The sequence below is a fragment of the Miniopterus schreibersii genome (genome assembly GCF_964146895.1).
Source record: "Miniopterus schreibersii genome assembly, chromosome: 20".
Taxonomy (NCBI): domain Eukaryota; kingdom Metazoa; phylum Chordata; class Mammalia; order Chiroptera; family Miniopteridae; genus Miniopterus; species Miniopterus schreibersii.
Genome location: NC_138122.1, coordinates 27,631,200 through 27,649,449, shown reverse-complemented (window position 1 = coordinate 27,649,449; position 18,250 = coordinate 27,631,200). Strand labels below are relative to the sequence as shown.

The 18,250-nt window shown below is 54.1% G+C and overlaps 1 protein-coding gene across 4 annotated transcripts in view; it reads right to left on the bottom strand.

Annotated features, from left to right (window-relative positions):
• Positions 1–1,709: 1,709 nt before the first annotated feature.
• SFSWAP (splicing factor SWAP) overlaps positions 1,710–18,250 on the bottom strand; it is a 29,164-nt gene continuing 12,623 nt past the window's right edge. For 2 of the 4 annotated variants that reach the window (XM_081122554.1, XM_081122552.1), the window contains exons 8-18: positions 14,959–15,199; positions 13,960–14,091; positions 13,344–13,437; positions 12,237–12,408; positions 11,318–11,548; positions 10,157–10,347; positions 5,941–6,203; positions 3,282–3,407; positions 2,970–3,134; positions 2,316–2,388; positions 1,710–2,008 (exon numbers count right to left, since the gene is read on the bottom strand). In XM_081122554.1, coding sequence (XP_080978680.1) covers positions 1,943–2,008; positions 2,316–2,388; positions 2,970–3,134; positions 3,282–3,407; positions 5,941–6,203; positions 10,157–10,347; positions 11,318–11,548; positions 12,237–12,408; positions 13,344–13,437; positions 13,960–14,091; positions 14,959–15,199 — 1,754 coding nt within the window. In that variant the 3' untranslated portion in view covers positions 1,710–1,942. Of the gene's footprint in view, positions 2,009–2,315; positions 2,404–2,969; positions 3,135–3,281; positions 3,408–5,940; positions 6,204–10,156; positions 10,348–11,317; positions 11,549–12,236; positions 12,409–13,343; positions 13,438–13,959; positions 14,092–14,958; positions 15,200–18,250 lie in introns of all 4 variants that reach the window. The other 2 variants (XM_081122551.1, XM_081122553.1) reach the window with 1 other exon arrangement.

The following is an 18,250-nucleotide window of genomic DNA, read 5'->3' as shown; positions in this document are numbered from 1 at the left end:
CAAAGGGTCCCGGGCAGGCTGTGCGGGCTCCCGGGCCCCAATGCAGCCGCGCGCGCACCTCGCATTGGGCTCCCTCCCTGCGGGGCTACGGCGGCTCCCTCTGCGCCCAGTCACAGCTGTTGTTGGGACTTATGTCCCATTCTACAGACTGGGAAACTGAGGCCCACGCACTTCCGCTGAGTCTCCGTCCCCGTCTGAGGGGCTGAGGGCTGGGTTCCAGGCAGAGATCCCTCCTCCCGGTCCCCCGCTTTCGGGGGCCTCGCTCTTCCCGTGCCTGTTTCTCCCTGAGCCTCTGCGGCCCCGTTGGAGCTGCACCTGCTCGCGAACCCATTACGGTGACGGAAGGCGGGCGAGCTGCGAGGCGCCGGGCATGCGAGGCTCCTCCCGGGCACATCCCCGCATTTTGCTCACGTGCACCAGGCCCAGCTCAGCCTGGCGGCCGTCAAGGAAAAGGGGATTTATGGGCTCATTAAACTGGGACATCCCAGGGCGCACTGACGTCACCTCTGTGGGCTTGGTCCTCAGGCAAGATCTCTCCGATGGCAGCAGGGGCCCTGCAGGGCAGCTAGCGGCACCCACCCAGCGTGGTAAGCCCAGCCACGGTGGGCCGTCATTGGATAATGTGGGTCATGTGTCCATCCCCAAACCAACCATGTGGCTGGGGGACAGAAGTGAGCCCCACTACCTGCACTGACCTGGGAAGGAAGGGAGGTGCTGACAAGGAAGTGGAGGTGAAGTCGAAGCAGGAAGGTGGATGGCAGGCAGGGCTGGATCAAGGGCCTCAGCAGAGGCGTAGATCCACATGGTGTAACAGTTCTGCCTGCATTTGAGGACTCTGAGGGCGAACCCCGGCTGAGGGGCTGTCTGAGGCACCATGGAGGGACGAACATCAAGGGGCGGTGAGGCAAGATGTGGCTAGTGACAGTGGCCTAGGGTCACAGACATAGGAAGGGCCTACAGATAGGCCAGGGTTCTCTTGATAGGCCGAGGTGGCTGGCAAATGGTGCGGGAACCACGGACATCGGGATGTGTCACTTCTCGGAGGGACTGTGGCACCACAGCTGTCTTCCCTTCAAGCCTGCCACTGAATTCTGGCATTTGAACGTGGCCAGAATCCAGGAAAGAGGCTGCTTTCCACCCATCAGATGGGCCACGTGGAAGGAGCCATGTGTCGTGTGCCCAGGAGGGTCCGGGGAGTGAGGGCTCTCTCTGGTGCTGCTGGAGCGAGTACCAGCTGGTGTAGTCTAGCTCGAAGGCCACTGGGGAGCAGCAATTAAAATTTAAGAACTGCATTTTCTAGGGCCCAGCGTTCCCAGTGTGTGTCCTAGAAAAACACGCCCGTCTGTGCAAGAAGGCGAATGCACGTGGAAACAGTAAAAAATACCAGAAACTGCTCAAATGTCCCTCCAGGGCTAACTGGCTAAACCAGGGCCATGTGTATGGTGGTGTTGGCTGGGGTCCCACCTATACCGTGTACCCACTAGTGACTCCTGGGGGGGGGGCATGTCCCACTGGAGAAATGGGCACCTTTCCTAAACCCTTGATGTGCTACGGAAGCTGGTGGCTGACCTGACTGGCCACACTGGGATACACCCAAGAGGTAGACCGCTGCCTTGAAGTTAGAAAGAATGGGCTAGACCCTGGTGCATCAATGGGACGACACGTGGGGAAGACTCACAAGCCAAACGAGGAAGGAGCCGCCACAGTCAGTAGCTAGAAAAGGTGTTTTCTTCCCATTTTATTTGATAATACATTTTCACAGAAACATGATATTATCTACAAATATACAGGTAAGAGACTGCTGGTCAAAAATCTTAAACCGAAAATGTCATCAAAAATGAATTTACAAAACCACCACTGTCCACGGACGTCCAAGAGCCTGGACGGCGCTCCGTGGGGTCCGTGCAGAGGTGGGCGACACACCCCAGCCGCCAGCCACGTCTCAGGAGGCACTGGTCTGCATGTTTTTGGAAGCGGCGAGCATCGCTCTGACTTTGGCCATGAGGTCCTGTGGGCAGAGACACAGGGGGACTACATGAGCTCCACTAAGACTTGGGAGGTAGGCAGTCAGGCAGTGAAGTAGTTCATGAAAATGCTGGTGGGCAGAGACAGAGGACGACCTGGGAAGACGGGGTGGCCCCAGGAGCTGAGGTGGCCCCAGCAAAGGGAGGTTTGGGGACACACAGGTCCGGGCGAGGCCGACACCCCCAGCTCCTGGGTGACTAGCTGGGACCCTGTCAGTACCAGTGAGATGAGGGCATAGGATAAGGAAATGGGCCCTTTACACAAAAGGAGAGGCAGACGCCCCACTTCACCTGAGTTATTTTGCTCTGCACGGAAGAAACAATCGCTGAAGAGATCTGACCCTCTTTTTCCTGAGAAACGCCCCTAAAGCAGACAGAGCTTAGAGATTAAAAAACATTTACAAGTCATTATAAGCCAGAGTGAGTGACCGAGATTCAACGATCCTCCCTCCCGACAACCACAGCCCTGCCCATGGGGAGCCACCCTCACAGGCGTGGGGACGCCACATGTGCCAACCAGGCTGACCACGTGACCATCAGCACGGACACGGACGTCACTGCAGCCTGTCTGAGGCTTGGATGATGTGCGGATGGGGAGTTTGGGTCCCCGCCATGGGGACCCCAGTGCCAGCCCCCACCCCAGACGCTCAGTGAGCTCAGGAGCACCCTCAGGTGCTGCGAGAACATGGAAAGCGGCTATGGCCACATCGGCGAACTTCGGATGTCCCCTCCCCCGGCGTCTGAGGACTGCCCCTCGTCCTGTGGAAGCAGGTGGCCCACCCCACACCCCTCACAGCTGAAGTCAGGAGAATCCCAGGGGTGGAGGCAAGTCAGTGACTCCATTGCCCGAGGGGAGGGTTGGGGGAACCTCGCTCCCAAAGCCTGGCTGGCTGTCCTCCTGACACCCATGCTGTCCTCTGCTCACTGATGTGTCCTGAGGGTTACCTGGAGCGTTCCTGGCTGGAGCCCCGGCTCTCCACAGGAGAGATGCTGGCCGAGTGTGCAGAGTGCCGGCGCGGGGCCTGCTTGCTCGGGGACGCTGAGCGGGACTCGGCCTTGGACTTGGTCCGCGACCGTGAGCTCCGCTTCTTCTTCTTCTCGTGAGGGCTCCTGGAAGAAGAGCAGGTCAGTGAGGGTGCGGCTCTGAGGGAGAGGGGTTTTTGCCACGGACAGTCCCCCTCCTACACACAGTTCCCATTACAGCTGAGCATGTTTTATTTAACCCGCAGACTGTGTCGAGGAGACACAGATGCCTACCTGGACCGGGTCCGCTTCCTGCTGACGCCCGGGCTGTTGCTCACCCGGTAGGCGGTGGGTACGCTTCTTTCTTCCCTCCGTCTCTCGGGAGAGTGAGCTCTTCTCCGAGGGGAACGGGACCGTGACCTGGCAGAGGAACAGGCATTTCAGTCCTGCTGACTGGTCGCAGGGTAGCCCTTCGGCCAAGGCTGCCATGGGACTCAGCCAGCGTGTGGGTGACAGGCACCTGTCTGTTCTCCTGGAGGCCTGTTCCCTCACACTCTCACGTCTCCCGCCCCAGAGCACCTGCCTCAGCAGAGCTAAGCTCACTCCATGGTGGGAGCTGTGTGCTGGCCCAAGTTGTCACAACCCTGACTCAGGCCCATGGCCTCCTTCCTGCCTCTGCTCCTGCCTGTTTTAGTCCCTGGGGAACCTTCCGCTCACAGCTACTCCTATCAGTCAGGCGAGGAGCAGCAATGAAATCCAAGCGAGTCACGCAACAGGAGGACACCTGCACGTAATGAAGGGGGAGTGTCTCCGCTCATGTGGAACTCATGGCCTCCAAGCGCCAACAGCCAAGGACAAGGCTGCTCTCCCTCCACTGGCACGAAGCCCACACCTCCCCCCTCAGCACCTCAAGGTAATTTAGGCTAAATAACCTACAGTGATGACATCTCCCGGATGCAAACCCCCATTAACATTTATTCTTCCTTTCATGTGCCTGGAGGACCCTCCTGCCCCTGCAGTGCCAGGACCCCGCACACAGCCACAACTTGTGACGCCGGCACCCACGACTCCCACTCAAGACCCTCCCTCGGAGTCACAATCCTTAACAAGGGTCCTTTAACAACGGGCTCAGGATCTTTGGTTTAGTTTTTTGTTCATTCGGAGAAATTACTGTTTTGGGAAGACGTGAAATAAGCAGAAATCTGGAAAAAAAACCCAGATTCTTTTTGTGCTGTTTCTATGACAACCCACTCAAAAAAACAATCAAGAGCAGTTTGATTTTGCCAGTTTAAAAATTCTATATTGAATCATTTTAATTAAAACCCTCAAAACAACACATTGTTATTCTAAAGATCAGCATGTAACCACATTCCAAGTTACTCCTGGAACGTCCCAGCAGGAAGGGACCCCTCAGTGACAGCCAGGAGCTGCCGGCTCCTCCCGCAGAGCTGCTCTTCAGCTCATCAAATGGTTTCGTTTCCCCCCAGACTCTGCCTAAGATTAATGTAACAGATCACAAAGGTGAGGTGGTCACACACCTTGACATTTTACCAGGTTTTCCCTCAGAAGAGCTCCCAGAGTGAAGTCTGCTCAAGGCCGCACTGTGGGGACCTACCCAGGAGGTGGCTGTGACTGGGGCTGTGCTCCAGGTCCGGGAGGCCGTGGCTCTGTGAACCAGGCACACCCTGCACACTCACAATAGAGTAGGCTGGGCTGGGTGCAACCAGAGCCCGAGAAAGCTCTGCTGAGGCAAAGCCAGCCCCTGCGGACATTGCCCATGGAATCCTAGTGAGCTCAGCAATCAGGAAATACATTCACTTTAACACCTGAGACTCGTAACTGAGATAATACAAGGCCATTGGTAGTACTGGTCCCACACACAACACCTGGGGGCGTCCTCCTCGGGCCCACACCTGCTGAGCACCGACACTAAAGACTTTCAAGCGGACTCCTATCTCAGGAAGGGGCTGAGGGGCCTTCCCAGTGAGCAGCCCCGGGCGGGTCTATGAAGCAGCTGACTCTCTAGTCTGGCCTGTGATTCCAGCAGGTGGGAAGAGCTCCGGGCCTGGGCCTGTCACTGCTCGGAGGGCCCGCAGGCCTGTGCTATTCAAGTCCACTGTGAGATGCTGTAGGAGAATTTAAACCCTCTGAGAGGCAGGTGTGTCCAAGCAGAGTTTTAAACATAAAAGGAGCAGGAAACCTGCATTTCCCGTGGAAAGAAAGGAGCTGCACAGCCACAGGAGAAAACCTGGGTCAGACTCCGGGGTGAGAGAAGCAGAGACAAGGCCATCAACATGCAACCCTGCGTTAAACTAGAAATCTGTCTGTCTGAATCTTCTACAGCTGCTTAAACACAAGCCCACCTGCTTTACTAGGAGGTGGGTTCTGAGGCCCTTTGTTAAAGTTCTCTGCGGCCTGAATGCTAAGCTGCTCTTTTAAAACCTGGCTCCTGGTGGGAGGGCAAGAGGCCAGTCACTGATGAGAAGGCGGAGCTGCACCACTCACCCTCCCTGCAGCACAGACAGGATAGAGCAGGGGCACAGGCCTCTGCTGCTCTGACATTCACTCACTCACACAGGCATCACGGCGGGGGGGGGGGGGGGGTACACTCTTCAAACAGACAGCCCCCCCCCCCCCCGCCGACCCCCAACCCTGGGAATGGTTTCCAGTCAGCACATGGGCTACACTTGCTCCTTCCAGGGGCTGTTAAAATCTAATAAATCTGTTTAAAAGAAACCTGGCAGTAGTTTGTGAGATTTAGAGTTAAGTAAAAAATAAAAAACATTTGCGTTTTAAAAATCCTCACCTGAGAACGTTCTTACTGATTTTTTTGAGAAAGAGAAATGCTGATGGGCTGCCTCCCGTACATGCTCCAACCAGGCAGCCACCAGGCCCTCATTGGGCTTGCAGGACGCATCTCCCCCCCCCCCCCCACGCAGATACGCACACCCACCTGGAGCGCCGCGCTGTCCGGTAGGCGCTGGGGAGCGAGTGCTTGGCCTTGGAGTGGGACCGAGACCTGGCCCGGGGTGCGCGGTGCCGGGGGGAGCGGGATCGCGTCCGGGAGCGTCTCCTGTGCTTCTTCTTCTTCTTTTCCCTCCCATCCTCTCGGGGGGCATCCCTGCTCCTGCCTGGGGGCCCTTCCGGGGCCTTAATGTCTAAAGTTGGTAGCGGTCGGCCCCCGCCTGGGAGAGGACAGGCCGCAGGGCCGGCTTCCTGTGAACAGAAGCAACATCTGGGTGTCAGCGGGGACACAGTGTTAAAAGCGCCCACGTGGGCCCTCGTGGGGGACGGGGCCACTCCCCATACCTGAGAGGAGAGCAGCGCATAGCCCCTCGGAACAGCCCAGGGAAGGCCCCCCCATGTCCACAGGATGAGCAGACACTGCTGAGAGGGCCGCACTCGCTCTTATAAATAACTGCGACTTGCCCGGCCGGGAGTGACTCAGCAGTTGAGCGTCGACCTAGGATCCAGGCGATCGGGGTTCGATTCCCGGTCAGGGCACATGCCCGGGTTGTGGGCTGCAGCCAATCAATGACTCTCTCATCATTGATGTTTCTATCTCTCTCTCTCCCTCTCCTTTCCTCTCTCTGAAATCAATAAAGATATGTTTAAAAAAATAAATAAAATAAATAACTGCGACTTTGCACCAAGAGAGACCCCCAGACCTCAGCCTTCAGTGCTCACGAATGTCTGTGCCACCAAGAGGAGAGGAAGCCCAAACAAAAGATGCTGCTCTTGACTTTTTTTTAAGAGAAAGCAAAAGTTTATTGAAGGAGAGACAGGAGTCACAAACCACTGGAACGGCCACCACAGAGCCCTGGTTCAATATGGCGGCCAGACAGTGTTCACCTTTTACAAGGAACACTGGTCCACGTCACGTTGTAAAATAAAAAGTGAGTTTGCAAACCAAACCCAAACCCTGCAAAAACAACCGCCACCCACCCTCAGCCTGGGAAGGAGCTGGCAGACCCCTACCTGTGCCTCAGCCCAGAGGGTGGGCTCTGGGCAGAAGAGCTGGAGACAGACCTTTGTGACATCCTGACCCCGAGTGTGGACCGGGGAAAGCTACCTGAGGGCAGTGGGGGTTTCTAACAGGTACAATCAAAGCCCCAAGCCATCAGCCATCACATGGGAACAGAAGAGAGCCCACCAGCTCCTCAGCCAGAGTTCCTGGCATCGATGGGCCTGAGCGCAGGCACTGTGGCCTGTGAATTTCATTTAATTTTAATTAAGTTAAACTTAAGTGGCCATGTGTGGCTACTGGCTACCACATTGGAAGAGACAAATCCTGAAAAAATAATATGTTTCAATGTAAATGTTACTTGTGGCTTAACCACAGAGGCTCCACTGCCCATTAATTCAATGGGATATGAGCCACCGGTGAGCACAGACCTCGCCTGCGTGGCTGTGTCGGGAGGCGCCTGGCTGAGCCCGTCACACAGTGGACGGAATATGAACGTTGCAGCAAAAGTGATTAGAGTAGAAATCATCACGGGGGAGGGAGCACAGGCCGGCTGCCAGAGTGTCTGGGAGAAATCAGGGGGGAACCTTTGAGAAATGAGTCATTCGTAAGCGTAAACTGCACGCCATCCCTGCTCTAATAATATGGCAATAACTCCGATCCGTCCTCTGGTCACCATGATGTGTTTGCTCACAAATCAGCACTGGAACGGACAGCAACTGGTCCCCACTGTGGGCAGGGAACTTCTGGAGAGCAGGCGGAGTGGGTCTCAAATAGCATCAACCAGAACATGGACAGCTGCACACGCTCGAGATCGTCCACCAAGTCTGAGGCTTCCCACTTGGAAAAGTGTCCTCCCCGCTGCCTGGGAGCAGCCCCACTGCCAGATGTGTGGTGGATGCGGTTTTCAGGACGACCTGACCACTTCCTGCTCTGCTGGTGCCGTGCCCCCCATCTGGCTGGCCTGGGCTCCCGTCGGCCCGGCACACTCTCGTCTACATCTGCCTGCTTCCCGAGGCCAGGCTCTCCCACATCCGTTCGCGGGCCACCAACTCTGCCTCTTCCTCCACAGGCCCTCTGAGCTGATCAAGCCTCCTGGGGTCTGTCACCTCTCCAAACTAGGGGTGGCTGCTCAAGGCCTCGTCCTAGCCCAGTCCTCAACAAACCCCTCTCCGATGGAGGTGGCTGCAGGCCATAGGCCACCTCTGTCTCCTGGAGGCCCGGGCCATCCCCACCGGCTCATCACCTCAGAGCTGCTCCGTGCCTGCAGCACCCTGGTGGACATGCTCGTGCGCGGCGTCGACCGTGTGCGATTTTATGGTCACTGGGTGCGAAACAGACTTCTCATCACAACCTAAAGTGCCTGGTGCTGGGAGGGTACCAGGCTTGGCAAACATGCTGGTTTTGTTCCTGTTTCCTTTTCAAACTCTGGCTGGACCTGTAAACTCAGCAGGATCATTAACTTGAACACACATCTGTCACCTAAAGAGTGTCCTGAAGCCTGTTGTGTGAACGATCGTATAGCAACTCAAAAGGTGCACTTTAGGATGTCTGGTTTCTCTCCACTTGGAGTAAGAACACGCAGACACCAAAGATGGTCGGCTCCCACGGGGCCCACCACTAAGTCTCCACCACTCCGGGAGCTGAAACCCTGCACTGTGGGCTGGGGTCAGTGCGTCCTGCACCTGAATGCTCGGCAGAGTCAGGCACCGTCTCCAGAAGCTACTTTAGGCTGGAAATATTTCCGAGCGTGAATCTCATTTATGACAATTGCCAATTTAATTCAAGTATTTTTGTTTCAAAGCAATTAAAGGCATTCATCACCGTCTGCTAGTGCCATCGCATTTTTGTTGAAATCGTTTAGTAGCGACAATCTCTCCCGCTAGACACCCAGCAGGATCGACCTAGCGATTTAACAAGAAGCATAAACACTCACGTCTCTGTCTCAGATTCCCAACAAATGCTGGAAAACGAGAGGTGGGAACCACAGGGGGGACAAACAGCAGCAGCCTGTTGTGCCCACGAGGCAGTGACCTGGGCCGTGACAGGTGACACGGCAGACAGGGGAACGCAGGACAGAGGAATGACTGTGGTGGGGACGAGTTCTCATTAAAACAGTCACACTGGAAATACAGATGCGGCATGTGATATGATCGGGTAAAGCATCCGTGTGCAGATGGCTTTTAATTAAGCCCTTTATTCACGGCACGCGTGACATCGGGACAATAAAGGAAATGAAAGCAGTCTGCACACTCCCAGTCTCCAGCTCCCACCCGTGGCTACGATGTAATTCTTGTAGCTGCAGCCACAAAGGTGGCAGAGACTTGTACTCGGCTCTCCCTTATTGTGTCAAAAGCCCCTTTCTCTGCCATCAGTGTGCTAGTGACCACGTCAACTGCTCAAATTTAACCTCTGTGTCAGCGAGGTCTTTCTGGAGCCAGGCAATACCTGCATGGGCCTCTCCCTGGACCTCTCCGCTGTGGGCGGCCCAGTGGCGCCCAGCCTGGATGCACCTTGGGGAAGCAAAGAGCAGGGTCCCCAAGGGCTGGGGCTCAGGCAGGGCCCACAGATGGGACCTCACACAACACACCCTTGCTGCCCCTCCACCCACCCCAGCTATGATTCCTGAGAGGATTTCAGACTGACTCTGAAGTGAGAAAGCCGACTCGGCCTCACAGAACACTGCTGATCATCTGAACACAGGATGCTGCTCTCCACAGAAAAACCAACCAACAGGCGAAGTGCAGCAAAAGCCAGTTTTAAATAAGGGCCCAGGCTCCTAGGAATGTGACTGTGATCATAGTAGATCAAGTGCAGGGCCTGCTGCAGAGGAGGGATGGCAGCTACACTGACATGTGGGGTCATCTGAGAAGTGAAGCAGGCATAGTCAGCAGCCCTGCAGGGCAGCTTCTCTGACCCCACACAGCTCAGAAAGCATCTGGGAGGCCTGGACCCCTCTTGAAAGAAGACCTGCTTTGACTGAAGCTGGGATACTGCACACATCCCTGCATGAGAACCTCTGCAGGAGCTTGGTGGTGGCAGGGGCTGTGAGGGAGCCACAAAGCAGAGCCCACAGATGGGGCCTGGAAGCCCAGGTCTCTGACAATGACAGCAGCACCCCCTGCTAAGCGCCCCACTGAGGCCGGAGAGCTGAGCAGCTGGAGGAGTCCACGTTCACGGCTTCCTCGGACCTCCGTGCACTCACCTCCACGCTGAAGGGACTCTCCTCGACTTTCCCGAGCTCCGCATCTGGCGCAGGGTTTTTTAAGGTTTGTAGAAACAGGGCAGCTTTCCTCTTCCGCTCTGCCTGAAGCTGCTTCTCCTTCGATTCCTTGGACGCCTGGGCCAGCTTTTCCCGGGCAGCAGCTGCCAGTCGGTCCTCCAGCTTTTGCTTTGCTTAAGGAATAAATAAAGAAAAAATGATGCTTAGAGCAGGCAGTATTCCACCAAAACCTTCCTACCTATACTTTCACAAGGGTCATGAACCTCAACACAGTTACTTTAGAGGATGACGAGACAGGAACTTCAGGACAGGTAAAGAAACTGGACCAACAGAACTTTGAGAGAATTAGTTTGTAATGCTTATTAGTAGCATTTTAAGGTTTCCCTTTCAAAATTAAAGTCAGCCGGGGATGGGCTCCCATGAGGGACAGTGGGAACCTGGGATGGCTCTGAGACACAGGTGTGGGACACCCCCGGCAGGTGAGTGACACACTAGGACACTGTTCACACACAGTGCAGAGCTGATATGTGTCATGAGCAGCTCAGCACAAAGTCTTGACAGGAAGGCACCTTGTGGTTAAAACACGACCTTCCACAACTGCGGCTCAACCTGCTCATGTGCACACAGAGTGACTTACACCACCCAGTTGGACAGACACAGATGAAAAGCAATTGCCAACCACTTCAGAGAAGAACATTGCTTGTTCTGCAGTGGAGGCAGGAGGCTGGGGCTGCCTAGCAGAGGCAGGCAGTGGCCATGTCGTGACCCGTAAGGATGAACCACAGCCTGGAGAGCAGCCTGGGCCTGTATCACCATCAGGGGCCCGAGGGCTCTGCTGGGAGACAGCCTTACAGAAAGACTCCCACCTCTCAGTCACACATTAGCCCCAGATGGGAGTGCAAGCGTTTGCCCTGAGGCTGCCACCTCAGCAAAAAGGTGCCTCCATTATAGGCCCTGGTACGCTCTGAACACAAGCTGCCCCTGGCACTGCCTGATGCTGATGGAGAACGGTCCTGCCACAGCGCAAAAGCATCGCCAACTCCAGTGGCTCCGACTCCGAAGCTGGAGACCCTGGCAGGCAGTCTCAGCACTGCCAGCTCAGCAGGTTAAATTAACCACCAAGTGTAACATGCCCTGACCAACCTTGCTTGGCTTCTAGCTCCTCCTGGGTGAGTTGGGGCCGCTTCTCCTCGACAACCACACAGGGCGGGGCCACCACGGGGTCCGTGTTTGCAGCAGTGCTAGCGCTTTCCTGTCCCTCTTTGTTCTCTTCGTCATCATCACTATCATCATCTAGCTTAACGCGATTTTTTTCCAGGGGAAGTAGATCGTTTTCTTTGGCCTTGATTGCAAAGCTTATTGGAGCAAATGAAGCTATGGAGAAAAGGTGAAATGGTGACACTTTTAGGTAACGAAGCACAGAGCAAGAATCCTCCTGGGACCCACCATCCACGAGCCCCAGCTGGTGAGAGGAACGTCTCAAGGGGGTCCTGGGGCAGTGAGCAACCCTGCCTTGTCGTGGGGACTGTTTGCATGCACACCACTCACAGTGAGGCAGGGTGGCCCCCGGTGAGGACCATGTGCTGACAAAGGGACCCTCATCCTGCAGCTCCATCTTGGAGCTGCCACACTGAGGGGCACACTGAGTGCAGGACAAGCCAGTGTATCTGTAAACAACCAATTCCTGAGCGCAGCATGTAGCTGAAGTTGCCTAAGTTGGCATATGATGTGACTCCAGTGCAAACAGGTATTTCTAAAAAATTCCAACTACATAAAGTGCGAACCAGCTGCCTCTGAGAAGGAAGAGGAGTTGGGGTCACACAGCAGGTTCCGGGGGGTTGTGACTGTCGGTGACGACACTTGAGCCCCTAGGCTCTTCCAACCCAGACCTGTGAAATATTCTATAGGTGCCCTCTAACCTGCTAGAACAGGATGCTAAGCAAGTGTATTCCTGCGCTGACCCGGGGTCCACAAGCAGGGAGCTGTGGCACTGCCTGGAGCCGGCCCTCACTTCAGGAACCCAGAGCCCCTCATTGTGAACGGAAGGCGAGGCACAGCGTACCTTTCACAAGCTTCCCATCCTGGGTGGCTTTGCTGGACGCAGACTCCTTTTTCCCCCCTGAGCTGCCTCTTCCTCCTGTGTCGGCCGGGTCCTCAGCCACGCCTTCCTCCCCCAGGTCACTTGGTTTGTCAGGAGCAGACTCTGCAGGAGCCTCCTCTGGTGCGGACGCAGCCTGCAGACATTGAGGGACTGAGACCACTCCTCAGGAGAGGACATGGGCTGTCAAACCAGGGTCTTGGCAGGCGTAGATCGTTCAATGGACAGCAGCAGTTCTATGGGCTGCCTGAGCCAGTGAGGACTGTGCTCTCCAGCTCAGACCTGCTGCTGTGTTACAGGAGGGTGGAGAGAGCAGCGGTTGGAGGCACCCCCTGGAAGAACACTGTGGGAACCAGTGTTCACCACTTTTTCCTGGGGACCGATGACCGAGAACACTTGTAGAAACCAAACAATGCCCACTGCCCACAGTCAGTTTTCTTCATTTTGAGCAACCAGAGACAAGAGGGAGGAAACCCACTGATAAGGCATGCACCCTGTGCTCTCCACCACGACAGGCTTGACAGGTGCCAGGGCGTCCACATAGCTGAAGAGGGCAGAGTCAGGCAGCAGAAAGGGTGACAAGGGCAGGAAGAGACTGTGGGAACACCTGTGGGAGGGAAGGTGCGGGGAGCTGCTGGGGGGCAGTGCCCAGGCCACAGGCGTCCACCAAGGACAGCACCGGTAGCCACACCGGTGTGGGCGTATGTGCTACACTTTACAAACCTAAGACTCTGTGAATGCAACAGGATAGTCCATGGCTTCCACCAAATGTGCTTAAAAAACAGCCAACTGAAACATCAAATGCCTGAAGAAATGGGATTGTACTTCAGAATGTGCTGGACAAGTGACTGATCACTAATGACTTGGAATGTGTGTGAAACTTTCAACAGATTTAAAACAGGTTTCAACTGTGAGGTGGGCAAAGTTAGAGTCAGCAAACGCTAATGGACAGCACACCTAAAAACAAGCGTAAAACCAACCACCACTTGCATACGTCCTGAGAACAAACAGTTCTCTCTGCTCCTGAAAACCAGAGTTGCTCACCCTGCCCGGCCTCACGCCAACAGGTACCTGAGCGCCATCGCCCCCTTCCTTCTGCAGGAAGAACTGCTTCTTGAACTCATAGTAGGCGTTGTACTGGTGCCAGGGCTGGAGGAACTCAAACCTGCCGACAGAACAGGACACCAGAGGGTCATCACCACACACGCATGGGTCCCGGGGACGGCACTGGCTGTGGTGACTGTGCACCTGCTGGAAGCCACACGCAGATACATTATGATAGCCAACTAGGACCTCAACAACTCTGCGCAGCAGCCACACTGACGCCTCATCCGTTTATAGACAAGGAAGACAGAGGCACGGGAGGTAAAATGCTCATCCCTGTCAGGCACATCACACTGTAAACCCAACCTCATGTTTTACTACCCAGGGCACAAAACATTACTTGATTAAAAAATAAAAATTAACCAAAACACAAAATAAGCAAAAAACTAGGTAACACAATAAAAAAATCACCACCCCAACGCTAAGTAATTTAATGGCATAATCACAAGATATATTTAACTAAACATATAAGGAATAAAAGCATTAAAATTAAGAAATTATGCAGCTAGATTTTTTTTTAAAAAAGAAGCTAAACCAACCCCCAATGACCATCAACGTAACCCACACAGAACCTCCACCTCACCTCTGATCATTCTTGGCACGAACGCTGGTCTCAAACTTGAGGCCGTTTCTGGCCACGTACTCAGCCAGCTTGTCTATCACGGGCTGGATGTCAGGGGGCGGGGGGATGATGGCGGCCACGGGAGCAAGAGCACTGCAGAGGGGAGCCAGTCAGGTCACAGTGAGGCACCTCACACAAGCACCACCTTGCAGACCACACGCACAAGCTGTTCATCGGGATGACTCATGACACCGACGGAGTCAAGCCACTTACAACGGGAACCAAAGTAGCAGTGCCAACGGTGAAAACGAGACGGAAGCTATAGAACAGGCTCATCTTTCCTCACACTTCCCTCCAGCATGAGCTGATTCTTAGACGCAACAAGAACAAATCAAGTGCTGACTCTTTTACGTTTAAGAATGAAAGCAGCTGTAGGACTATCCTGTGCGCCATCTGACTTGCTAGCATGACTGACAGTGGGTCACCTGTGCAGAAATGCAGGTGTCTAGAGAGAGCCTCTCTTCACACTGATGCCACCCAGGGCCTCTGAGTGCCCGTGACACGTGTGCTTGCTCGGCCCCCACATGTGAGGGCCACCACTCTTGGCCATGATAGGTACTGGGGTCCGGGCACTGCTGGTTAATTCCCAGCAACTGGTCCAATGGCCAGGCCCCCCTCTGTCAACAGCCACAAGACTTGCTTCCATCAACTGTACAAAGCTGCAGCTTCACCCCCACAAACCTGCCTCCTTCTGCCCAACTGCAGTGTCTGCACACGGTGAGGATGGCTCTGGGACAGGGGTGCTGTGGGGGTGCTCCACAGGACACACCTCTAAGTGCCTAGAACTCACTGCTGTGTTTGTTAGGACAGTTTTCGCTGCCCCATCAACTCTGTAACTAGGGGATTTGGATAATAAATACTCAGATAACAGAGACTGTCCACATGACCCAGATTACAAAGACCCCCCCACCCAAGAGCACAGTGCACCAGAGCACCTGCAGGAACAGGAGCATACCGTACCTTGTGGTGATGGTGGTAGAGGTCACCCCGCTACTCGTCTCCGCAGTGGTGGGGGGCGGAGGTGGCGTGGTCCCGGGAGGTGGCGGGGCAGTGGCTGTCACTCCGGCAGTGCTGGACACAGCCACCGCGGCTGGCAGGGTGCTATAGTAGGTGGCCACGTCGACGCCCGGGGGGGGAGGTGCCAGGCAGTAGGTGCCGTCCGGGAGCATGTAGTAGCTGTAGTACATGGCAGCCACCGTCGCTGTGAACACAGGTTTGGGGTGAGTGGCATGGGACAGGCTGGTGCTGAGGCTCACGATGCAGCATGAGGGGCGCCTCCCAGCGCATCACTGTCCACTCCCAACCACGTCGTGTCTACACTTTTCTGAGACAAGAAAGGCCGCCCCCTACATCAAGGACCAGGCAATGTTCAGATGCACCAGGGATGATGGAGAGTGAAGCAGGCAACGCCGACCGGCCTGGACCAATCACGCTCTCCCCAACTCAGAGCATACAGACACGGAACAAGGACCCTCTCAAGTGGCAAACTACCCTTTTCTTGTGTGACCTGCCTCCATATGCCTGGTCCCCTGCGCTGGTGTCCCTGCAGTGACACTGATGCCCTGCCCTCTAGGCCCCTTTCTCATAGACGCCTTCACACTGGTGTCACTGTGAAGCTGAATGGAAAACCCAGCCGCTGAGAGCGTCAGGCACATTGGCAAGCATGTCCCCAACATTGCGCTGCTCAGAGATGCAGCCACCCTGCGCCAGGGCCGAGATCTGCCTAATTACCCTCCCAGCACCTTTATTCAGCTGCTTCCTGTGAGACTCAGCACCAATTTACTGGTATTTCCACATCATATTAATCTCATATAAACCTAACTCCCAGAAGACAAACCGCAAACTGAAAGGGTTCCTGGGGATCAGAGAGCTGGTGAGTAACCCCCCTGCAAGGAGCCAGTTAAGGGAAGATAAACAACGTGTCTGTATTAAGAATGAAAATAGCTTTCCTGAGGTCTACAGAGAAGAACAAGTTTCCTCTGAAAAGCCCAGACCCACTTGACTGTATGAGTGTTGAGGCTGCACTGCTTTCACACAGTGCGTGCGACAGGCTGAGCACATCGGAGAAGCAGGAACCTCAGCTGCCTGCTCCTGCAGCCTGCCGCAGGCAGCATGTGCTGAACAGAGCAGTCTGGGTCTTTCAGAAGCAGAACAGAGAGCAGGCTGAAACCTCTCTCCCTTCATCAGGTTCCCTCAACTGTCCCCTGGTCTCCGTTCAAGACTCTGGCTTCACTTCCTGCCTGGGATAATCTTTAAGAATTCCTAAAAGACCCCTCTGGCCATTCTCATCTCAGGCTTCAGGCGGGGTGCTTTCCTATTAGCTCTCCAGAAAAAACCTCAAATAGACCAAAACCTCCCTACAATGCCATGCCCCTGGCACTCAGGTAAAAGGTACTCCTGCCCTTCCCATCCCCCAAGGTTAGAACTGAGAAAAGCCGGAGCCCAAGAGGAACAAAAGCCAGGCCCATGAGGAACAACAACTGAGGGCTCTGCCTGTGAGACAGAGCCTCACATGTGGCCATCACAGCCCCGTCCATTCACTCCGTGACCTCCAGACAACCTGCTGTGAAAAAACACAGTTCTCCACAAAAGGAAGCTTGTTCCATGGTCAGCAAGCGGAGCAGCACAGCTGCCACTCTGCAGTGTCCCAGGACAGCACGTCTACAGGCTGGAGACCCACCCAGGGGGACTGGCTATAGATAGGGATGTGCTACTTGGAGAGTTCAGCCCATGTTTAAAAGGGATCTCTCTTTAGCAAATGAACTTTCCTCTAGAAAAGCCTGCCCCAACCACTATTTAGTCTTCATTGGTGACCCTCACAGTAAGAAGTTTTGAGTTTTTAATACTTACGTGAAGATTCCCTCTGGGTTGTACAGTGTGAGTTGTTTTTCCTCTTAACTACAATTACCTCAGTGTTTCCCACTGGGTTGATGATGTTAAAATGGCTATTTCTAAATGGTAGGGTCTCGGGTATTATCCTTACTTTCTTCTATTTCTTTTTTAAAAAAATGTATCTTTATTAATTTCAGAGAGAGGAAGGGAGAGGGAGAGAGATAGCAACATCAATGATGGGAGAGTCATTGATTGGCTGCCTCCTGCACGCCCCTGACTGGGGACAGAGCCCGCAACCAGGGCATAGTGCCTTGACCAGGAATTGAAACTTCAACCTCCTGGATCCTAGGTCGATGCTCAACCACTGTGCCACACCCAGCTGGGCTCTTCTACTTCTCTTGATTGACAATAAAGCCACTTTAAAAAGGGCTTGGAAAGTAAGCAAAGCACTTCAAGGTCATGATTTTGCAGAAAAAAGAGAAAATGTCATAAACACAATAGTCAAACCACATTTAAAAAATGGACAGACCCAAGAAAATAGCAAATCTAGCCACATCATGTGGTTTAATTTCACTTACACTATTTATAGAATGAAACATTAAAAAACAAAGTTAGCATTTTACTTTTTTTTTTTTTGCTTTATTTTTAAAAAGCTGCATGCTATAGTATTGGGCAGTATTTCAGTATTATTGCTTCCAGCATAATTAGCTTTAGTTATCGGACCCTTCTGCAAGGATTTACAGCTAAACAGCAGAAGAAAACTAAATCATAACAGGAAATAAAGAGCATGAAAAACAGTTCATTGTCAGGCAAACAAATGAGAGCTTTCTAGTTTTCCTCACCTACATTTAGGGAGTCTCTAGATAAAACTCATTTAAAATAGGGACGGAGGCCTTTCTTCCTCAGCTGCCAGAATCTAGGAAGATCTCTGACCAGCAAAAAGTAAACAAGGCAGGTCTGCGTTCATCCTAAGGTGGTTATTAAATACCTACTAATTCAAAAAGAAGGGAAAGCTTGGTGACTCCAAGCTCTGAGATGGGCCCAGCGGGCGGGCAGCCTGGCCTGTATGGGGAGAAGCTGGCGCAGGGACTGCTGTCCCTGAGAGCTGTCCTAACAGCCTGGGGACTGCAAATAGAAATCACAGATTTGCAAAGAATGAGCTCAGGATACTAGTCTAGTTTCAAAATAAGCATCAGATCAGCCTGCCTTTTTTCTGAGCAGTTAAGATGTTCCAGGACAGGTGAGTGTGGACGAGCCAGGCCTGGGAGCCAGCCCGGTTCTGACAGCACCACTGTCCTGTTAGAGCAGCCCACAGAAGAGCAGGGACGTTTCCCTTACCCAGCACTGTCTTGGAGCGTCCCCAGAGCACACAAATCTCCCCGCAGACCGTGAGCACACGCACACTCACCCCAACAGCCCT